This window comes from Chenopodium quinoa, unplaced genomic scaffold (genome assembly GCF_001683475.1).
Source record: "Chenopodium quinoa cultivar QQ74 unplaced genomic scaffold, ASM168347v1, whole genome shotgun sequence".
NCBI classification, from domain to species: domain Eukaryota; kingdom Viridiplantae; phylum Streptophyta; class Magnoliopsida; order Caryophyllales; family Amaranthaceae; genus Chenopodium; species Chenopodium quinoa.
The window spans coordinates 6,735,545-6,755,777 of record NW_018743792.1 but is presented as its reverse complement, the minus strand read 5'-3'; the positions used below and the strand labels follow the sequence as shown (position 1 = coordinate 6,755,777).

The following is a 20,233-nucleotide window of genomic DNA, read 5'->3' as shown; positions in this document are numbered from 1 at the left end:
TGTTGTTTAGCGTTATTTGTAGAACGTTGCTTGTTGCAGTAGTGTCTATGATAAATTGGGTTTAGCCTGATTTAATTTTTGTGCTATCCATTTGGTATCGTATATTTGCTGTACTATTATATGTGCTTTTTTGTAGACTTCTTTTCCTTGTATTAAAAAAGTTGCAGGTATCCTTTTCATGTTTTGTAGTTGGTTCATGTTGTTTATCATCTCTTTGTAACTGTTTATTGTGTTTTAATTCTTTGCGGGTAATTAATTATTATATAATATAGTATAGTATATATATAGTTTGAATTTAATTATGCATTGGTCAAGTTTAATTGGTCGTTGATTATAAGTTTGATCAGGGTTTATAAGAGAAAGAGGAAGACAAAAAGGAGAAAAAAAAAGGGACTGGGTTTTTTCTGTTTTGAAAGTTGAGTTCGTTGGTGTTTGAGATGATTGTGAATAGTTAGTAGTGTTTCAGGGATGTGAATTTTGTAATTTTATGTAGTGAATGAAGGATAGTCGACAATTCTTTAGCTTAGAGGCCAATGATGCCAGTTGATGATTTGGTTATTTTGTTCTTGTTAAGATATGTCTTTGATTTTGCTTATGATGAGGTCTCGGTACGAACTGAGGATAAAGAGCGTGGGTCGTCTGGTATATCACATTGGATGTAACGTAGATCTCCTCGCGGGTGTTCTTCAGCCGAAAGTCAGATGAATATTGGTGTGGACGGATCTTATCAAATGGTTGGGTAACGACCGTCACAAACAATTAGGTTCTGACATCCAGTTTATATATAATACGGGTTAGGTTTTGGTTTGATAAAGGAAATGAAAAAATAGTTATAATTTCGTCTGAATAAAATTTGAATAGTTTATATAGTCGGGACCGTAATTAACTGAGGTGTTTGAAAAATTCAGAGGTGTAGTGGATAGTTATTTTTTTTTTTATTATTTTTTTTTTTGAAAATGTGGGCAGGAGAGTTTAGTAGGATTTTAGTCGGTTTATCGAAATTTCAAATTATTTAATTTCGGGGGTTAGTATAAAGGAGTCTTTATTTCAGAATCCTAATTATATATTTGCAGACGTAAACACTTGATCGGAAACGAGTTAGGCAAAGGTAATTTCTTCTAGATTTAGTCTTTCTAGATTTAATAGATATTTTGGGATCTTAATTTCGAATAAGTATCTTCGACAGAAAATGCGTTGTGATCAACAACTGGTGAAGAGATTCGTGATTGACGACGAGGGGGATATTGAGGTATTTCAAGTACCTGTGGGTTCTGTCTCTTTCAAAGAATGGGAGGAGCCAACTACTTCTGTGAGTGGTTGCAGACATGGGTCTCGACGATTGACCGAAGGTGCTGAAGAATGGTATAATCCTATTGAAAATTCGGGGATTTCGACTGCTGTTCCATACAGTTGGTGGATCGTGGAGAACCTACGACATCGGTTTGCTGAGCAAATTGAGATTTTTATGGTATTTACGAACAGGATGGGTATTGGTGTCGAATGTCAGTTTTCGAAGACAGGATTCACAGACCTCCGCCTGGGTATGTTGGGGTATATATTAGGCAATTACAATTTGGGCTGAGATTCCCTCTTCACCCTTTCGTAATCCAATTGCTGAATGGATACAACATTTCGCTGTGTCAGCTTACCCCAGCCAGTATTCGTCGGGTAATGACGTTTTTATGGGTTTCTCTTTTTTATGGATTTCACCCTAATATTCATGTATTTCGGAGGCTGCATGATCTGGTGCCGGATAATGTATCGAACAATCGGCATGGTCCTGGATGGTGGCAAATAGAATCACGGGAATGGTTTCTGACGTCTTGGCCAGATGACACGTTTGATGAAGATTGGAGGGGTCAATGGATTTGGGTGAGAGCTCCATACGAACAAAATCATCCGAATTATTTTGGGGCGTCAAGGAATCTGAGGATGCCTGATAGCAATATGTCTGCTATTGGTCCTGACGATACGTCGACTGAAGATTTGCATATATTTAATCTTTTTGGAAAAAGGAGAATAAGGAAGCGAGGCCGAGATCAATTTGTTCCAGAAACTTGGCTTCCCTGCTACCATTATATCTTTCAAGAGAAGATTTTAGCGGCGGTTGGTCTCAGTCGAGTATATTGGGGTGGTGAGAATTCCGGTTGTTGCCGAATGATTATGTTTGATTTTTTACTATTATAATGTTATTTTCCACAATTACCGTCGTGATTTTACATTTGTTGCATGAAACAGTATACTATCAACACTTATAAATTACCTTCTTTTTATGATAAAGATGAGACAAATTATAAATTAAGTTATTTTGATTTTTGTATTTTCAGTGTTGGATGAGGCGAACTGTGGGTTGAACTATAGGTGTCTGGGAATAAACAGTAAGCGACGTGTGATAAGGAGTAATCCCTCGGTCATTGTTCAGTCTGAAAGACCTCCTTCGTTGTGCGTTTCTAGGTTAGACATAGTTGATTCGGAAATATATTCTAAACAGAAGCCTTGGTATTTAAAATCGGATCCATTTTTCCCTCTGAGCCCAGAAGAGGAAGCCGGTGTCATTGTTGTTGCTGCTGCTGCTAATGGAGTCGTGAAAACCGAGGGTATAGCGCACGAGTCAGAGTTTGTTGTTGGGATTGATGCTGGAGGTAGAGGGTTGTTAAGGGCTTCAGTGAGTATAAGTTTATTTGTTGCTTTGTAATGTTTTACAATTCTCTTAGAGTACAAATTTGTTTACAAGATTTGGGTTTGGGTATGCTTGTTATGTGTAATTTAGTGATTGTTTAGTATGTGGGGAACAACTGATAACTTTTTTCATCTTTCTTCTATAAATTAGTGATTGTTTGTCGTTTTCGTTTGGGCTATACAGATAATACAATTCTTCCATTGTTCTTTTGCTTCGTTGTAGGTTGATGAAGTAGAAACAGCGGTACGTGAGGAGGCATCTTTATCCCTTTCTTTTTCTGCAAGAGAAGATAACGACGGAATGGCTAGAAGGAGAGAGGCTCCAGTTGTTGTAAGACCAGGTCAACTCCCTCTGGAGGATTCGTCTCGTTCACCTAAGGGGTCTCATCAAGGCGGAGTTCTTTCCAAAATAGTAAGTACGAATTCACCAGAACCCTTTTGTGTTTGAAATCAGGAAATTCTAAATACTTTTACTGTTCAGGTTCTGGACGGAGATGTCCAGCACAAGTTTTGTTCTTCGAGTCTCAGTCGACCCCAACGTTTGACGTATCACTTTTCTGGGAATGTTGAAAGACAGATCGATGTTTTCGTTACACAATTTGATAACGACGATGTACTGAATCTCGAGGATATTTCGGTGGGTCTCGAGAAGAGCGAAAAATGTGTTGGAGTTTGTCATCAGGAAGACGTGCCATCCGTTTCTGGCGTAGAATCGTTCAAGACCTTTAAGTCCAATGAGATGGGGTTTGATTCTGCCCCGTTTGTGGTTGTCCCTGAGGCTGTGAGGGACGGCTTGATGACGAGCCGGGGTCCAGCTGTTGAGTTTTTCGGGGGCTTCTCCGGTATATCCGAGCTGGAAAAAGCCCAAGTATGGTCAACTCGGGCCGCTGCTGGAGTATCCGAATCAACTGAAAAGGTACCAGATCCCGTAGCCGAAAATTTCAGGTTGCTGATGCGGGTAATCTCCCTTACTTTCGTTTGCCTTTGTTTTTTATTTATTATTCTTTTCTCGGCTCTCTTTTTTAGAGGTCTATGTTAAAGTGCTTAACTCCGAAATAGCGGACATAGTTTGATTTTGCCGAAGATGTAATTCTCGGTATGCAGGTTATTCAGAACCATGTAATTATTGCTGGCTTGAATGAGGAGCTCAGGAATAAGCCTGGGACGGCCGAGCATCTAGGTCACGTTGCGGATCTGGAAAAGGAGCGTGTTGAAAAGGCTTTTTCGGAAAGTCAAACTCAGCTGAAAATGACAACGGAAATTTTGCGTAATTTTTGCCATGAACTTGAGCAGTGCTTTTTTCCTGGAAATAAGGAAGATGAAGATACCGCCTGTTTCTATGGAGCTGAGAATGTTCTAGATTTACGGCTCCGGATTCAGCAAAGGTTCCGAGAAGAGGTATCGACTAAAGAGTTATTGGTTAAACAACTGAATGACGAAATTATTCTCGTCAATGAGGAGACTAATAAAAAGCAGACTGAGTTGAAGAATAACATAAATTGTCTAAATGATTTGATTTTAGATAAAGATCTTAAGCTGACGGAAGTCCAAGATAAGCTTCAAGCTGAAAAAGATTCTGCTATCAAGGATAGGGTTGATTTAGAGAGTGTAAGAAAACGGCTGAAAACCCATATCTACACGCAAATGCAGTACGATGAAGGTTATGAAAATGGGTTTAAGATTGCTCGTCGTCTTGCAATTCATCTAGAGCTGGGTATTAACTGGGATGAGGCTGAAAAATGGTCTATGAACTCTGGCCATCCAAATATGCAGAACCCGCACCCTAATGAGCTCACTTTGCTTGGAAGTTTATCTAAAGAAGAGGTGTTGGAAGTAGATGAGGACGGTGAAGAGGATGGGCCTGGAATTGATAAAATTGTCAATATTGACTCATCTGAAGCCGCTGAAACCTAAATGGTTCTTTCTGTTGATGAAGTAAATGCTGAGGTTTAGGAATTTGGGTAGTCGTCTTCTTCGTCTAGCAGATCTACAGTTTTTTGGGTATTGAATTCCCGTGTTTACTCTTTTACTTTCTTATTACATAGGTTTTGGATGGACATATGTGTTGAATAATTGTATTAATTTCAGTTTCGAGTTGTGTTTGGTTCGGCGACTGGGTTTACAGCCGTGGGTGGATGCCGAAAAATAGTTTGCAATTTTCGTTGTTGTGGAGAGTGTTATCTTTTTTAACTGTGGTTTCGGCTTGACTGTCAGGTTCCGTATCAGCCAGTCTAGATTTCCGTTGTTTGAGAGTTTGCAGTTCTTATTGTTTTCAAGTGGATTAACTTACCATATTCAATTACATGGATTTCAGTTATAAAATAAAAAGATCTTACATGTTTAAAATATCGGCAAGAAGTTAACTTTTGTTTGGATTTTTTTGCAGAGTATGCAGACGCAGAGCTTGCTGTTTATTATAATGAGTAATTATTTCTTTAGATTATCTGACATCATTGGTAGATGATTGAATATAATCACTATTCGATCAGCTATATCTGTGCTAAGCTAATTTTAATTATCAATGTAAATAGTCTTAAACAAAATTATTTCTAGCTCAGTAATATACATAAATTTGAAAATAAAGGTTATATTAAAGCATTGTAACATAGTCTTAAACAAAATTATTTTATTATTGAAATGAAGGTGGAATAGGTCAAAATTTTAACAATAGTCTTAAACAAATATTTTGCCATGAACACGCATACACCCATTGGTGTACTATGTATTGAAGAAATATAAGTGATCTTCGGATGTATTAATTCCCACTGATAATTCTACACACCGATTAATAGTTGGCTGCTATTTTAAGAAAAAATAGATCGATCAAACACATTTCTGTGGAACAGCATCACGACATATAATATTACGTTCTAAACTAAAGATAATTAAAGAAACATTAATTTAAGACAAATAAGATGGTATTTTATTATAGTTGGAGACAGAAGGATTAATATACAATAGAGCAAGTTTAAAGGTATTACGTGTTTGTTTCGTAATACCATCTTAAAAATCTGGCAAACATCATAATAAATTCTAAAAAGTTTGATTTCACCACGATATTAAGAATCTATTGTTATAGATTTCAATCACCACTTGTACTCTTATACATATCAGAGTCTTGAACCGAATCCTCACCATCTTCGTTGTCATTCCTATTAACAGAACCGGACTCGCCGTCGTCGTCGCTATCATCACGTCTGTCGCGATCTTCATCGTCGTCGTCATCATTTAGATCAGTATCATCATCATTATTAGTATTATTATCAACGGTATTTCTTTTAGGATGGAGTTTTCGGGCCCGGGGTCTTGAATCAGGGATTTCACTATCTGATGACACAATTATTACTTTTGGGTGACTATTTAAATCATCGTCCATTCGTTTACTTTTACTGCTGGGTTCTCCTTTTTCTACATTGCGTTTCGTAGTATTCGGAGTATGTTGCTGTAGAAAATCGAGATGACTATTCATTCTCTTTGTCATACTAGCAAAATATGATAAGAAACTTGAAATTTTTTCTTGTTCAAAATCTCCCTTGTTCGGCTTCCATGCATCTGGATAAAAGGCTTCCCCGTAAGCCGCAGTGCTATCAGTGCTTGCCATTATTGTTTTTCTTTTTTAGAAAACTAAAGGAAAGTAGAGGATAGAGAAAACCAAGTATGGGAGAGGTAGAAAAAAAATATTGAAAAAAAAAATAGTAGAATGATGATAAAGATAAGATAATTGTAGATATATATAGCCAACCATTTTTCAATGTGAACAATTATTACTTCTTCTTGAAAGTACAAGACCTTGTATTTCCGGATAAAAAATTAAATCCCTTCTACACGTAAAGTAGTCTCTAAACAGTGAAAAAATGTTAAAACAGAAAGGTGTACTCTAAAAATACTTTATTATATGTAATACCAATGTACACATGTATTAATTGTTTAGTATCATTCTCTCTTCTTCTCAAAAATTAAAAAAAAAAAAGACAAACAAGAAAAAAGAAAAAAACTAATTGTAACTGCTCCGTAAATGTAGAAAAGTAACCTCCCATTAACTTTCATTATTAACTGCTCCGTACTTTTTTTTTCTTCTTTTTTCAAAATAAATAATTTTTAATAATATAGATATGATAGACAACTTATTAGTCTAATTAGTGTATATTTATTTGGTACCGTTAATTTGGCACTAGGATAACAGCATGCACAAATTTTAATCTGCACATTCAATTGTGTTCTATTTAAGCGTACTGAAAAAAGAAAAAGGATAAGTAAGAAGGAATAGGTAATGTCTACACTTTAAATATATATGATTATTATTATAATTTGAGAAATAGGGGAAAAAAGGGAAAAAAAAAAACAAAAAAGGTATGTGCAGTTATTTTTAAAACAGAAAACAGATTTAGAAAGTACAGTAGTTAAAATTTTTAAAAATTTAACAGGAGGAAGAATAGGAGAGGTTTTCTTGAAATTGAAATTGCTTAGACTAAATAATAATTAAACACTTTTACGCGAACATATATGATTAAGTAAATAACCGATGTTCACTTTATAACTAATACGAAGTAGTTAAATAAGGTGTCCATATAGTAGGGTTTTTTTTTATGCATTTAACTTATTTTTTATGAGTCGTGATTAGAATAAATAACTGATATTTACTTCGTAACCAGTAGTTAAGTAAAGTGCCCGTGTGCTTAAATTTTTCATATTTCTTGATAGACATTATTCCATAATCTAACATAGTTATTTATAGCTATTCATTTAAACATATATATTGTAACTGATCTTTTTGGAAAAAAAATAAAAATTGTTTTAAAACAATTCAATAAATGGAAAAAAAACTGAAAAAATAAAATTTCAAAATATTGGAATTTAGATAGCTTCTACAATTAGGGCCATAAATAAGGAGTTACATTGAAAATTTAAGAGGTTTAGTGGGTAGTTTTCTTTGAGATAACGTGAACAGTAAGGGTGTAATTGGATTTTTGGTAGTTTTTCGATACGAAAAATCATCTATTTTCAAAAGATCGTATTAGAAAATTTGTTTTCTCAGTTTATCAGTTACTTTTTTACGGACACAAACCCTTGTATTCGTTGTTATCTTTCCCAATTCTGAGATTTCATTCCAAATTCCTGTGAATCTCCGAATTACTTAATCTCAGAAACCTTCCCAATTCTAAGATTTCGTTCCAAATTCCTGTGAATCTCCGGATTACTTAGTCTCAGAAACTTCGGCATTCGGGCTTGACCGGCGGCGAACCAGATAAAGGTAATTCTTTCAAAAATTAATTTGAGTTTCTTTATTTTTTTTAAAATTTAACTTCGAGTCGATAGTTTTACGGGAAAAATGTCTAGAAATCAAGAATTAGTCGAAGGATTTCCGACTACTAAACAGATGGCTGCTGGGGTACTTCAGTCACCTCTGGCCTCTGTAATTTCTAAAGAGTGGGAAGATCGCATTGCAACTGTAGATGGTAGTGAATATGGACAGCCACGATTAACCAAGGGTTCTGAAGAGTGGTCTGATCCTATTGAAAATTTTGGGATTATGAATGCTGCTCCGTACAATTGGTGGATTGTGAAGGATAAACAACACCAATTTGCTAAGCAAATAGAAATTTTTTACGGTATATACGAAAGGGATGGGTACTGGTGTCGTATGCCGGTTTCCGAAGACAGAATCCATAGACCTCCGCAGGGGTATGTCGGTGTATATACGAGGCAACTAGAGTTTGGCCTGAGGTTCCCTCTCCACCCTTTTGTCATCCAATTGCTAAATGGATATAACATCTCATTGTGCCAACTTACTCCGGACAGTATCCGAAGGATAATGACATTCTTATGGGTTGCCCTTTTTTATGGGTTCAAACCTAGCATTCACGTATTTAGGAAGTTGCACGATTTGTTGCCGGTTAATCAACTTGATAATCTACACGGTTCAGGATGGTGGCAGATTGAACCCCGAAAATGGTTCATGACGTCTTGGCCCAATGACTCCTGATGAAAATTGGAGGGGTCAATGGATTTGGGTGAGGGCTCCGCCTGAAGAAGAACATATGAACTACTATGGGGCGCCGAGAAATCTGAGAAAGCCTGATAACGGCATGTGTGCTGCCGGACTTGATGAAATGTTGGCTGTTGATATGCAGCTACTGAAATTGATTGGGAGGAAAGTTACAGCAAGACGAGGTCGAGAACAAGAATTTCCAGCAACATGGTTACCTTGTAATCACTATATCTTCCAAGAGCATATTTTAGCCGCAGTCGGCCTCAGCCGAAAATTCCAAATGGGTAAGATTTTCGGCTGGGGCCGAACGTTTTCTACAGTTGTATAGCTTTTTTATTTTCCATCTTATTTTAGAACCAAAAATGAAAATTTTCAATTATTTTATTCAAATTTCAGTACTACACGAAGCCAACTGTGGTTTGGACTACAAACGATTGGGGATAGGTGTTGAACGACGTGTGACGAGGAGTGCACCACCAGTCACTCCTGTATCCAAAAGGGCCCTTTCGCTGTGTGTTTCTAGGTTGGACATAGTCGAACCTGAGGAATATTAGAGACATAAACCTTGGTATCTAAAACGAGATCCATATTTTCGTTTGGGTCCCGAAGAGGTAATTGTTGCTGCTGATGCTGCATGTGTTGCTGGTGTTGTCGTGAGAACCGAGAATTTAACAGAAATTTCTGGAGCGAATAAGGCTATAGTTTCAGAAGGAAACGAGTTGTCTACAACTCTGGTAAGCACAAGTTTGTTTATTACCTTGTCATATCATAAAGTACTATTTTTTGTGTAAATTTCCGGGTTTCAGCTTTTTGCTCAGGTGTGCACGTTATAAATTGCTTTCAAAATTTTTTGCTTGAGGAAGATAAAAATCCGAATGCTGCTGTATTATGTCTGATTATTTCGTAAGAGACGAATGTATAGTTTCGGTTGACATTCTCCTGTAATCTGCTTCGTTTATCTAGATAAATTAGTTAAATACAGGGTTAGACTATATTTTGTGTGTCTATATTCGCCGGTTTTCTGTGGACCACATTAATAACGTAGTTTTTTCCACGTCCCCTTTCTTTTGCTGTAGATTGATGACATGGCTAGAAAAAGAACAAGTCGAGCTGTCATTAGACCAGGACAATTTCCTCTAGAGGAGTCGTCTCCTTCTCCTAAGAGGGTTCGGTTGAATGAGGGTTCATCTGAGGTGGGGATTAAGGAGACTCCAGCCTCCTTCCTTGCTCTGAACCGAGAGACGCCAGTTCCTATTCCGGTCTATAGTCGAGAAGAGGAGGTTCAGCAGGAATTGGTACCTGTGTATTTTGATCTGTCCCAGCATACGTCGGGGCATTTTGCAAATGATATTCAAAGAGAAACTGATGCTTTAATCTCATGTGATGTGAACGATGGTGGGGAGAATTTTAACAGGGATTCGGATTGTCTGAAGGAGGGTTAAAGGTGTGTTGAAGTGCCTCCCCAGGAAGATGTTCCGTCCGTTTCGGGAGTAGAATCAATCAGAACATTTCGCTCCAATGAGATGGGATTTGATTATGCACCCCTTGTGGATGTTCGTTCTTGGTGCTGTCAGGGACATGTTTTTAAAGAGCCGACAATCGGCTATTGATTTTTTTGGAAACTTAACGGGTCTATTAGAACTAGTACGGGCCAAAATTTGGTCAACTCGGGCTGCTGCTAGAGCGGCCGAACCGTTTGATAAAGTGCTGGATCCTATTGCCGAAATTTACAGATTACTGATGTGGGTAACCTGTTCATTTTTTGCTTCTTGTTTTACTTTTATTTATACCAGCATTTTCGCTATTTTAAGGTTAGTATTTAAACGTTTAAATTCGTACTGTCCGAGGTTTGTTCTTAACTGATTATTTCATTTTTAATATATAGGCTGTTCATAACCATGTACTTACTGCTTGTTTGAACGAGGAGTTAAAGGAAAAGCTTAAGACCTCCGAGCATCGGGCTGAAATGACGGAATTGAAGAAAAAAACTGCTGAGGCTTCTCTTTTGGAGAGCTAATCTGAGCTAAATCAAACAAAAGAAACTCTGCGTAACTTCTGTCAAGCACTTGAGCAATTCTTCTTCCCTCAAATAGAGCAAGGTGAACAGCTGATGCGTTTCTACGGAGCTAATAATGTTGCAGAATTAAAAGCTCGGATACAGGATAGATTTCAACAAGAGATGTCGGTTAGAGAGCAAGTTGCTAAAGAATTGAATGACAAGATTGAACTGGTTAAAAAAGAGGCTGATAAAAAGGAGTCTGATTTGAAAACGGAAATTAAGCGCCTCAATGATTTGATCTCAACTAAAGATCAAAACCTGTTGGATGCCAAAAAAAAGCTTACGGCTGAAAAGGACTCTGTTGCCAAAAGATAGGGCTGATTTGGTTGATGCAAGACAGCAGCTGAAAACGCGCATTTACACCCGAGAGCAATATGATGAGGGTTATGAAAATGGATTCAAGATTGCTCGTCGCCTTGCAATTCATCTTGAGCCAAATATTAATTGGGACGAGGCTGAAAAATGGTCTATGGACATTGATCACCCAAAAATGCGGCATCCACACCCCAACGAGGTTGCTTTACTTCATCGGTTGGCTAATCAGGAAGCGTTGGAAGAAGATACCGATGGTGAAGAGGAGGATGAACCACAGGGTGACAAGATTGCCAAATCTGCATCATCCGTTGCTGCTAACATTACGGCTGTTCCTGACACTGACGCAGTGAACGCTGGAGCATAGGAATTCGGGCAGTCGTCCGCGGAATCTTGCGGATCTACATGTTCGTGAAAGCTGAATATTCGCTTCTACTCTTTTGCCTTTTTGTTTCAGCTGGCCATATGTGCATAAAACTCTTATTAGTTTCTGTTTGAGAAAGTGCTTGGTTCGGCGGCTGTATCTTCCGCTTGTGGGCGGCTGCCGATTAGTGACTTCTTTTCTTTTCTTTTTTTCCAGAATGTTATTTATGCTACATGGAATCATCCTTAGTGCCAAATTTTAGCTCGGTGATTCAGATTACGAATGCTTTTTTCTTACTGTCTTTTCCAATCATTTTTTGTTTATTATTTTAGTTTAAAAATTAAAATATGAAATCATTCTCTTCGTATGTTATTAGTTCTTAGTTTTTGATATTATGAAGTAAAAACAATTTCGGTTGAACATCTAACTACCTGGTTTAGGATTTATTTTAACTTGAATATTTGCACTCAAATGTTTTGCCATTTTTCCAACTTTTAAGGTTGAGTTAAAAAGTTTGCTAATTCTGTGACTATTTTATACTTACCATGTGCTATTACAGTTTTTGTAATCATCCAACATCTTTGAGTGACCATTCGGATATACTACTTGAACCAAGGGAGTTGGATGGACCGAGGTTGAAGAATGTGGATTTTTTGCGGGCTTCGTTTCAATTTTCTGAAAGGCAACCGTATCATCCAGGATAGTGTAATTGAAATAAGCATACGTACCACTTGTTCATAAAGAGCATTATATGTAGGTGTTTAAGGGAAAAAATTAGTTGGCTATGTATCCTTATAAATAGACGAAAAGCCAAAAAAGTAAAGTGTACTTGGTTATGTATCAGATCATCGATCATGTGCTAAAAATTAATTAAGTAAAATGAATTACTTGTATTCTGTAAGGCAAATGTTTTTTTTCCTCCTTTCCTTTCGGATTATATGTTATTCCTGCAAATTACGTACTAACAACTTTAATCTTCATTTTGTGTTTAACGAAGGACACGTCTTAACCACTTTAATCTTCATTCTTCATTTAACGAAGGAGGCGAATTAATTGACGTATTAAGTACCACTATTTACGCCTACTTAAAAGTGCTTACAATTTAATACCTTCTACTGTAATGCTAAGTTTAAACACGGAGACTAATGCTGCCTTCACACGTGGAGACATAATTTTCTCATCATTAGTGTGATTTAATTTAATTTTTACTTTTCATTTACGTAATACCACAGTAATTAGTATATATGGTCGTCGGGATTTGAGTGAAAAGTCTTGAAAAAGGAAATAACTACTCGTTATTATGTACAAAAAAACGTAAAACTGCTCAGCTCATAGCTCATATGTCACCTTTTAAATGTGGATGATTGGAGTTGTGGGGTAGGGATGGGTTGGCTATTTAAAATGGGCTGGGCCATACTTTACTATGTACCTGGAAAGCTAATATATTTATTGGGCTTTAATATCCGATAGTTTAAACTTCCAGTAGTTCCACATTGATAGCCGTGATTTGAATTAGTTGGAATTTAGGTCGTTTTAATTAGCATTAAGGACCGTGTTTAAAAATCTGAAAGGTTTAGTGGGTAGTTATTATTAGTAATATGTATTTGGAATAAAGTTAGTAAATTTTGGGACGATTCATTAACTTGCTAAGTTACGGATTACGTGGACAACTACATAAATATTTTTTCTGCATCTCATTAGCCGTTCACTTGTAAACTTATCTTTCGAAATTGTGCGATTTGTCAGCGCTGCAACTATCGTATTTATTTAGCCCGTGACTAAACACTCCTTCTATCATTCGGCAGATGATTTTCTTCGAAACACAGTTATTGTAACTGCGTTTTTACTTCTCCAATTCTAATTATTCATTTCAGTTATTATTAGTCCGGAGTCTGATACACGATCCGTCGATCTGCAATTTGTTACTAGCGACTGCCGAAATTTCCAGAGGTAATTTCCCACCAAATTTCTTCGAATTCGTTTGCTTCCTTCCAATTTCTATTCCGATTTTGTATTTATTGGTAACAATGGTTCGAAAACGGAATTTGGGAAAAAGACCCGTACCTATTGAGGAAGGGGAGGCTAACGTGTCTCAAGATTTGCCTACAATTGGTCGGCGTAATCGACCGCTTGGGTGGATGCCACCTCTTAGTCACAACGACGTTTTCTCGAAAAACGATGAGAGGGAGCCGACAATTGAAACTCCGATTATGGTTGTACCCTTGTCTTCCTTGCCGTATAGAGAGCTTGAAATGCCTACCACCTCTGCGAGTGGTTCTACGCATGGGCCTCGGCGTCTGCCGATCGGGGCCGAAGAGTGGGACAGCCATACCGATAATTGGGGGGTTACATCTACTGTTCCATACACATGGTGGATTACGGAGGATCCTCGGCACCGTTTTGCTGAGCAAATAGAAGTATTTTATGGTATTTATGAAGAAGATGGATATTGGTGTCGGATGCCGGTTGCTGAAGATAGGATACATAGACCACCGCCTGGGTATATTGGAGTATATACTAGGCAACTGCAATCTGGATTGAGATTTCCTCTTCACCCATTTGTAAACCCATGTACTGAATGGATACAATATTTCATTGTGCCAGTTAACACCGGTAAGCATTCGTAGAGTTATGACATTTGTATGGGTTGCAATTTTTTATGGGTTTGACCCTAGCATCCATGTGTTTCGGCGGTTACACAATTTGGTGATGAATAAACAATCAAATGCTGATCACGGCCCGGGTTGGTGGCGAATTGAATCTAAAAAAGGGATTCTAACCACTTGGCCGAACGATACATCCGACAAAGATTGGAGGGGTCAATGGATTTGGGTGAGAGCTCCATACGCAGCAGCACATCCGAACTATTTTGGAGGCCCGAGATATTTAAGCAAGCCCGACAAAAATATGTCAGCGATCGGTTCGGCTGACTTATCATCTGCCGAATTGGAATTACTGAACCTCTTTGACAAACTGCCTACTGGAAAACGTGGCCGAGAACTGTATATGCCGAAAAATTGGCTACCTTGCTATCATTATATCTTCCAAGAGAAGATATTAGCTGCTGTTGGTCTAAGCCGAAAATATCAACGCGGTAAGAATTTCTACACAAGCCGAAAGTTCATTTTTGTCATTCTGTTGTGTTTTTTTTCCAATGTTTGACCACTGGTGTTTTCAGAACTGAATGAAATGAATTGCGGTTTAAACTATACACTGTTGGGAATAACTGCTGACAGAAAAGTGACGAAGAGAGATCCTCCGATAATTAAACCCTCTGAGAGAGCTCCTTGGTTACGCGAGTCTCATCTCGATATAGTCGAGAAAAACGAATATTTCAAACAGAAACCTTGGTACTTGAAGCGTGGCCCATTTTCTCCTTTGGGCATCGAAGAAAAAGCTGACGCTGATGCCGCTGCTCTGAATTCTGGCACAACTATTTTCGATTCTGAAGTTGGATGTAAGGTCAACTCTAACGAGAACGATTTATCTTCGGTGCGTACATACTTTACTGAGTTTAAAATCTCGGGTATACATACATTTTTGTCATATGAGTTTGAGGCTAATCAACCGACTGTATGAGCTTTCGATTAATTTTATTCCATTTTTTTCTCACCTTTTCTGTTAATTTTACTATTGAATTACGGGAAATTAAGTAACTGGTCTATGTTAATGCATATTTTTTTTACCCCTGTTACTTCAACTACAGGATGGTGAAACTTCAACTGATCGATCTTCTTCTGACGAAGAATGTGAAGAGAAGCCCACAAAAGGAAAGACCATGGTCGTTGTCAAGGTCAGCCAAATTCCCTTAGAAGAGTCTTGTCCATCGTCAAAACGTCGCCGTATAGCTGAAAAGGCGGGCGGAGATACCGTGTAGGAAATTACCGCTTCTTACGTGTCTCCAAGTCATCCAGAAAAAATGCAGCTAGAAATACCATGTCTGATGCCTTGTTCTTCTGGACATGTGGAAGAGCAGTCCGACGGAGAAAACCAAACACAGACTGTTGCCTTCACCCAGCATGCTCAAGATAATGATGTGGTTATTTTAGAGGAGAAACCGGAATCTTTTAAGGAAAATGAAGAACAACCCGATGAGTCTATGCGGGTGGATGTGCATCATACTTCTGCTGCAGATTATATCAAACCCTTTCAACCTAATATGGAATTTAAATCTGCCATGCTTGTAAATGTACCAGATGCTGTGAAGAAGAGTTTGATAGGAGAACGAGAACCTACTATAAAGTTTTTCGGAGATTTATCTGGAAACTCCGAGTTAGAAAAAGCCAAGATTTGGTCGAACCAGGCTGCTGCTGGAGCATCTGATCTATCTGAACAAGTGCCGGATCCTATTTGCGAAAATTTTAAGATGCTGATGAAGGTAACTTATTTGTGATCCTTTTACCCGGTGTTTTGAAAATTTGTTGTTCGGCTCTTACCTATTCCAGAAAATTCTTTACAATTACCTTAGTTTGATTTTTTTAAAGACTATATTTTCGCTTGAATTTTTAAGATAACTTGGTCATAAATATCTTACTTAAGATTGTTTCAGTGTTCAATCTCGGCTAATGTCTGTATTTCTTATGTGTAGGCCGTTCATAATCATGTGGTTGTTGCTGGTATGAACGTAGAGCTCGAAAGAGGTATCGAAGCAGCCGAGGCAGGAATTCACGCGGCAGAGCTGGCGTGGGAAAAAAATGAAAGTATGATCTCGGAAAATCGCAACAGAGTGAACGATATGATGGAGAGTTTCCAGGCTTTTTGTCAAGATGTAGAGCAGTCTTACTTACCTCATATTAGACAAGCCGAAGAGTTATTTCGCTCTTATGGAGCAGGTGATGTAGAGGAATTTCAACTTCGGCTTGTACAGAAGTTCCAGCAAGAAGTAGACGCCCGAGAACAATTGACTAAGGAACTGAACGAAAGAATTTCCTTTGCCAAAGAAAAGGCTGAACACACACAGTCTAATCTTAAGGCTGAAGTCCAACGTCTAGGTGACTTAGTTTCGGCTAAAGACAGCCGTATGGAGGAAATCAAAACCCAGATTCAAGCCGAGAAAACTGCTGCTTCCATAACAAAGATTGAGTTGGAGGGTACCAGGAAGATGTTGGAGACCCGGATTTATACCCAAGAACAATATGATGAGAATTATGAAAATGGATTCAGGACTGGTCGTCGTTTTGCGATTCATGCTGCACCGAATATAAATTGGGATTTGGCTGAACAATGGTCTATGGATCTTAATCACCCGAATATGCGGCGTCCACATCCTAATGAGCTTGCCTTGAATTCTCGGCTTTCTAAAAACGAAGTTCTGGACAAAGACGATGGTGGTGTGGAAAAGAGATGACTTATGAGTTCAAAATATTAACAGACCTACTACATCATCGTTTGCTAAAACGTTCGAGGCTCGATATGATAGTGTGGAAGACGCCAATGTATAAACATTTGGGAGGGTGTTTAAAATATCTTATACCTTTACGTGTACTTTATTGTTAAGATTTTGGTTTTTGTTACTTTCGTCTTTTTCATTTCGGTGTACAGTCCAGATGAAAACCAGTTTAGCGTTCGTAACGGTTAACGATCTTCGAATGGAATAGCTCTCGCTAGAGAATTTACACGCCAGTTTTAAATCTGTTAGAATCTGACGACCAAATTTACCAAGTAAACTTCTGTAGAGCAATATCACCGAAAATAGTATTCCATTCTAAACAGAAAACGAATTAAGAGCCATTAAAAAACAATAAAATATTAACACAGTATAGACGAAGATAAAAAGTCGAATAAAAATACAATGAACCGAATATTATCACTTCAATAATCTAGCAAATACCGTACGATTTAAAAGACCTTATTGCAATTTAGAATCTTAAATCTATATTGTTGTAGATCTCACTCACGTTTCTTTCTTTAATTTAATACATATAAGAATCCTGGATTGGATTTTGATTGTCTTTGTTATAATTTCCATTATCAGAATCAGACTCACCATCATCGTCATCGTGATTGTTCCCCTTACAATCTTCATCTTCGACATCATCATCGTCGTCGTCATCGTCATTCTTGTCAAAATTCTTCTGCGATTGGGATTCTCGCGTCTAAGTTATTGGATTACAAACGCTATCTTCATCCGAAACGTTCGCAGCTATTAACTCATTCCAAATTACGGGTTTTTTATTATCTTTATCTGCTTCAAGGGCAACTACTTTTGAATGACGGTCAACATTAACATTGGTGCGCCTTCTTTTGTTGCTTGGTTCTCCCTTTTCCACTTTACGCTCCGTCTACACAACATACTGTTGCAGAAACTCCAGATGACTGTTCATCTTCCTTGTTATATCAGCGAAATATAATAGGAAACTTGTAATGTTTTCTTTTTTAGAAATTCCTTCGTTCGGCTTCCATGAAGGTGGAGTAAAAACTTTTCCAGATGTCGCAGTACTATCAGTGCTCCCCATTTTGTTTTTATTCTTTAATTTAAATGATCGAAGGAGAATAATGAACGGAGAAAAGAGCAGAGTATATATGAATAAATAGAATGAGTAATAATAAATAAGAAAACAGAGAAGACGATGGCAGAACGGTGTTAAGAATAAGACAACTGAGAATATATATATATATATATATATATATATATATATATATATATATATACATATATATATATATACATATATATATATATGTGTATGTGTGTGTGTATATATATATGTATATATGTGTATATTTATGTATGTATGTGTATATATATATATATATACATATGTATGTATGTACGTATGTATGTATGTATGTATTTATATATACATGTACATACATATGTATGCATATATGTAGACATATATGTATATGTATACATATATGTATATACGTGTATATACATATATGTATATTTACATACACACGTATATGTACATATATACATACACATATACATACATATGTATAAACACGTATACACATACACACATGCACGTATACATACATGTATATATACATACATACATACACGTACATTGGTACATGTATATATACATATATACATATGTATATACATGTATATATATAGAGTATATATTAACCAATCGAATTCAAAGAGAACCATTATTACTTATTTTTTTAGAAATAGACTTATATTTCCCAAGAAAAGTTAAACGCTTTTGTGCGCAAAATATTTGCCTGGTATATAAATTGTTCGAAAATTAAAAAATGAAACCGAACTCTTTAAAATATTCTACTTTACATAATTTCAATATATTTATAGATTATGTGTCGGATTGTGGATTAGCTACTTAAAATTGCTTCGAATTTTTCAAAAAGACGGAACGGAAAAGAAAAAAGAGAGAGAAGCAGTATCCTCCTCCTTCACTGATATGTATATTGGGTGTTATAATTTTCATATCGGACTCCCGTCTTAAATTGGATTATATATTTTATTTTCTCAAATCAAAAAGCTTTAATTTCTAATGATATGTAGAATTAATCCAAAAATACAATGATTTTAATCCAACAATGGTCTAAATTCAAAATACAACCGTGGTTTAGTTAGAGGACATTTATTTGAAACATCAATTTTAAACAGGGCTGTATGTTTTAATACTCATATAGGACAACCTTTAAAATCGTAGCTATGTTGTCAGTTTTTATAGTCTAATTAGGGAATATTTGTATGATATTAAAGATGTGGTACTGCAGTAATGTCATTCAATAAATTATTTAAAATAGAACTTTTTAAAAATTAAAACACATCATTCTTATTAAATAATGCTACGTTTACAAGCTCCAACAAGAGTGAAATAATATTTTAAAAACAACGAAATTTCTTTTAGTTGATATTGGTATGAAAGAAAAAAAGGTTTTAGGTAGAGATGAACCTGAAATAGGTAAAGGCAAAAGAGAAAGAGGAAAAAAATAACAAAAAAAAAAAACAAAAATTAGACTTGCAAAAGAATAGCGGTTTGAAAAAATAATAGAAAGTGAAAAGGTAGTGTACATAACTGTGGCTTAACGGGTCAATGGGTGATAGTGGCAAGTACATTGGAAAAGTATTACAGCGGTTAAAGAGAATTTAAGGAGATTTCATTAATATATAATCAACTTTTTCGTCTACATTGTACGTCCGCTGGCTTCCAATTCTCATTTCATCCCACTCCCATCTCTTTCCTCAACTACGAGATACTAAAATGGTTGAAACTCGTTCTGAGGGTCATAATGGTTTGAGTAATCAACTCTTACCCCATCCACGACAACCGATATTGTATTTCCAAAAACAACCGAGGGAGGTGTCTGAAATAAACCTCAACTTCGTAAAGTATTTTGCGAATCCCTTTAACTTTTGTAATCGAAAGGAGGAGCCTGTGCAGCGTATTAGAGCACATCTCCTCCAATCCATGTGTTCCAAAACTTATGGTATAATGATACAAGATGACACGAAGAAGCCGGGGCACATCCCTCTTATAGAGGACTTAGTAAGTTGTTATGACGAAGGAGCCTGTGTCGTGCTGTATTGGCTCATAGAGAGGTTCTATTTCTCAGACTCTCCTTTTATAGTGCCATCTGAAATAGAAGGAGTAATTGACTTAAAACCCAATCTTAGTATCAACTCCATAAGTAATTACAGCTTTCCACCAGTATGGCGAAGCATATTTGTTGGCTCTTTCACAGATACTGTCCACAGTTGACGGTTGACACCGCTGCCACCCATCTAAGGTTCCATGTAGAAAGTTATGCCTTAAAATCTGATCTTAACAACCGTTGGCCTATTCATAAAAGATACCATCGTGTAAGCTACAAAGCAGATCATATTTCCTCGACCATCGAACAATATGGCGAA

The 20,233-nt window shown here is 36.8% G+C and overlaps 1 protein-coding gene and 1 long non-coding RNA gene across 4 annotated transcripts; both read left to right on the top strand.

Moving 5' to 3' along the window:
* The first annotated feature begins 7,625 nt into the window (after window positions 1-7,625).
* LOC110685233 lies at window positions 7,626-11,879 on the top strand. 2 transcript variants are annotated; one of them, XR_002503967.1, is made up of 4 exons: window positions 7,626-7,930; window positions 9,065-9,402; window positions 9,745-10,410; window positions 10,554-11,878. It is a non-coding gene; the product is annotated as an uncharacterized LOC110685233 (long non-coding RNA). The 2 variants fall into 2 exon arrangements; XR_002503968.1 differs by lacking the exon at window positions 7,626-7,930 and adding an exon at window positions 7,947-8,952 and having other exon boundaries at window positions 10,554-11,879.
* A 1,258-nt stretch (window positions 11,880-13,137) lies between these two features.
* Window positions 13,138-17,020, top strand: LOC110685232. 2 transcript variants are annotated; one of them, XM_021861720.1, is made up of 4 exons: window positions 13,138-14,497; window positions 14,582-14,895; window positions 15,110-15,781; window positions 15,992-17,020. In XM_021861720.1, the coding sequence occupies exons 3-4, from the start codon at window positions 15,323-15,325 to the stop codon at window positions 16,748-16,750; spliced, it is 1,218 nt and encodes a 405-aa protein (XP_021717412.1). In that variant the 5' UTR covers window positions 13,138-14,497; window positions 14,582-14,895; window positions 15,110-15,322; the 3' UTR covers window positions 16,751-17,020. The 2 variants fall into 2 exon arrangements, with proteins under 2 accessions (XP_021717412.1, XP_021717413.1); XM_021861721.1 differs by lacking the exon at window positions 13,138-14,497 and having other exon boundaries at window positions 14,508-14,895.
* Window positions 17,021-20,233: the final 3,213 nt, after the last annotated feature.

Excerpts from the sequence above, each read along its gene's own strand:
- LOC110685232 (XM_021861720.1), top strand. The coding sequence starts at position 15,323 with ATGCAGCTAGAAATACCATGTCTGATGCCTTGTTCTTCTGGACATGTG. Across the intron at positions 15,782-15,991 it reads ATTTTAAGATGCTGATGAAG|GCCGTTCATAATCATGTGGT; the intron begins GTAACTTATTTG and ends TCTTATGTGTAG.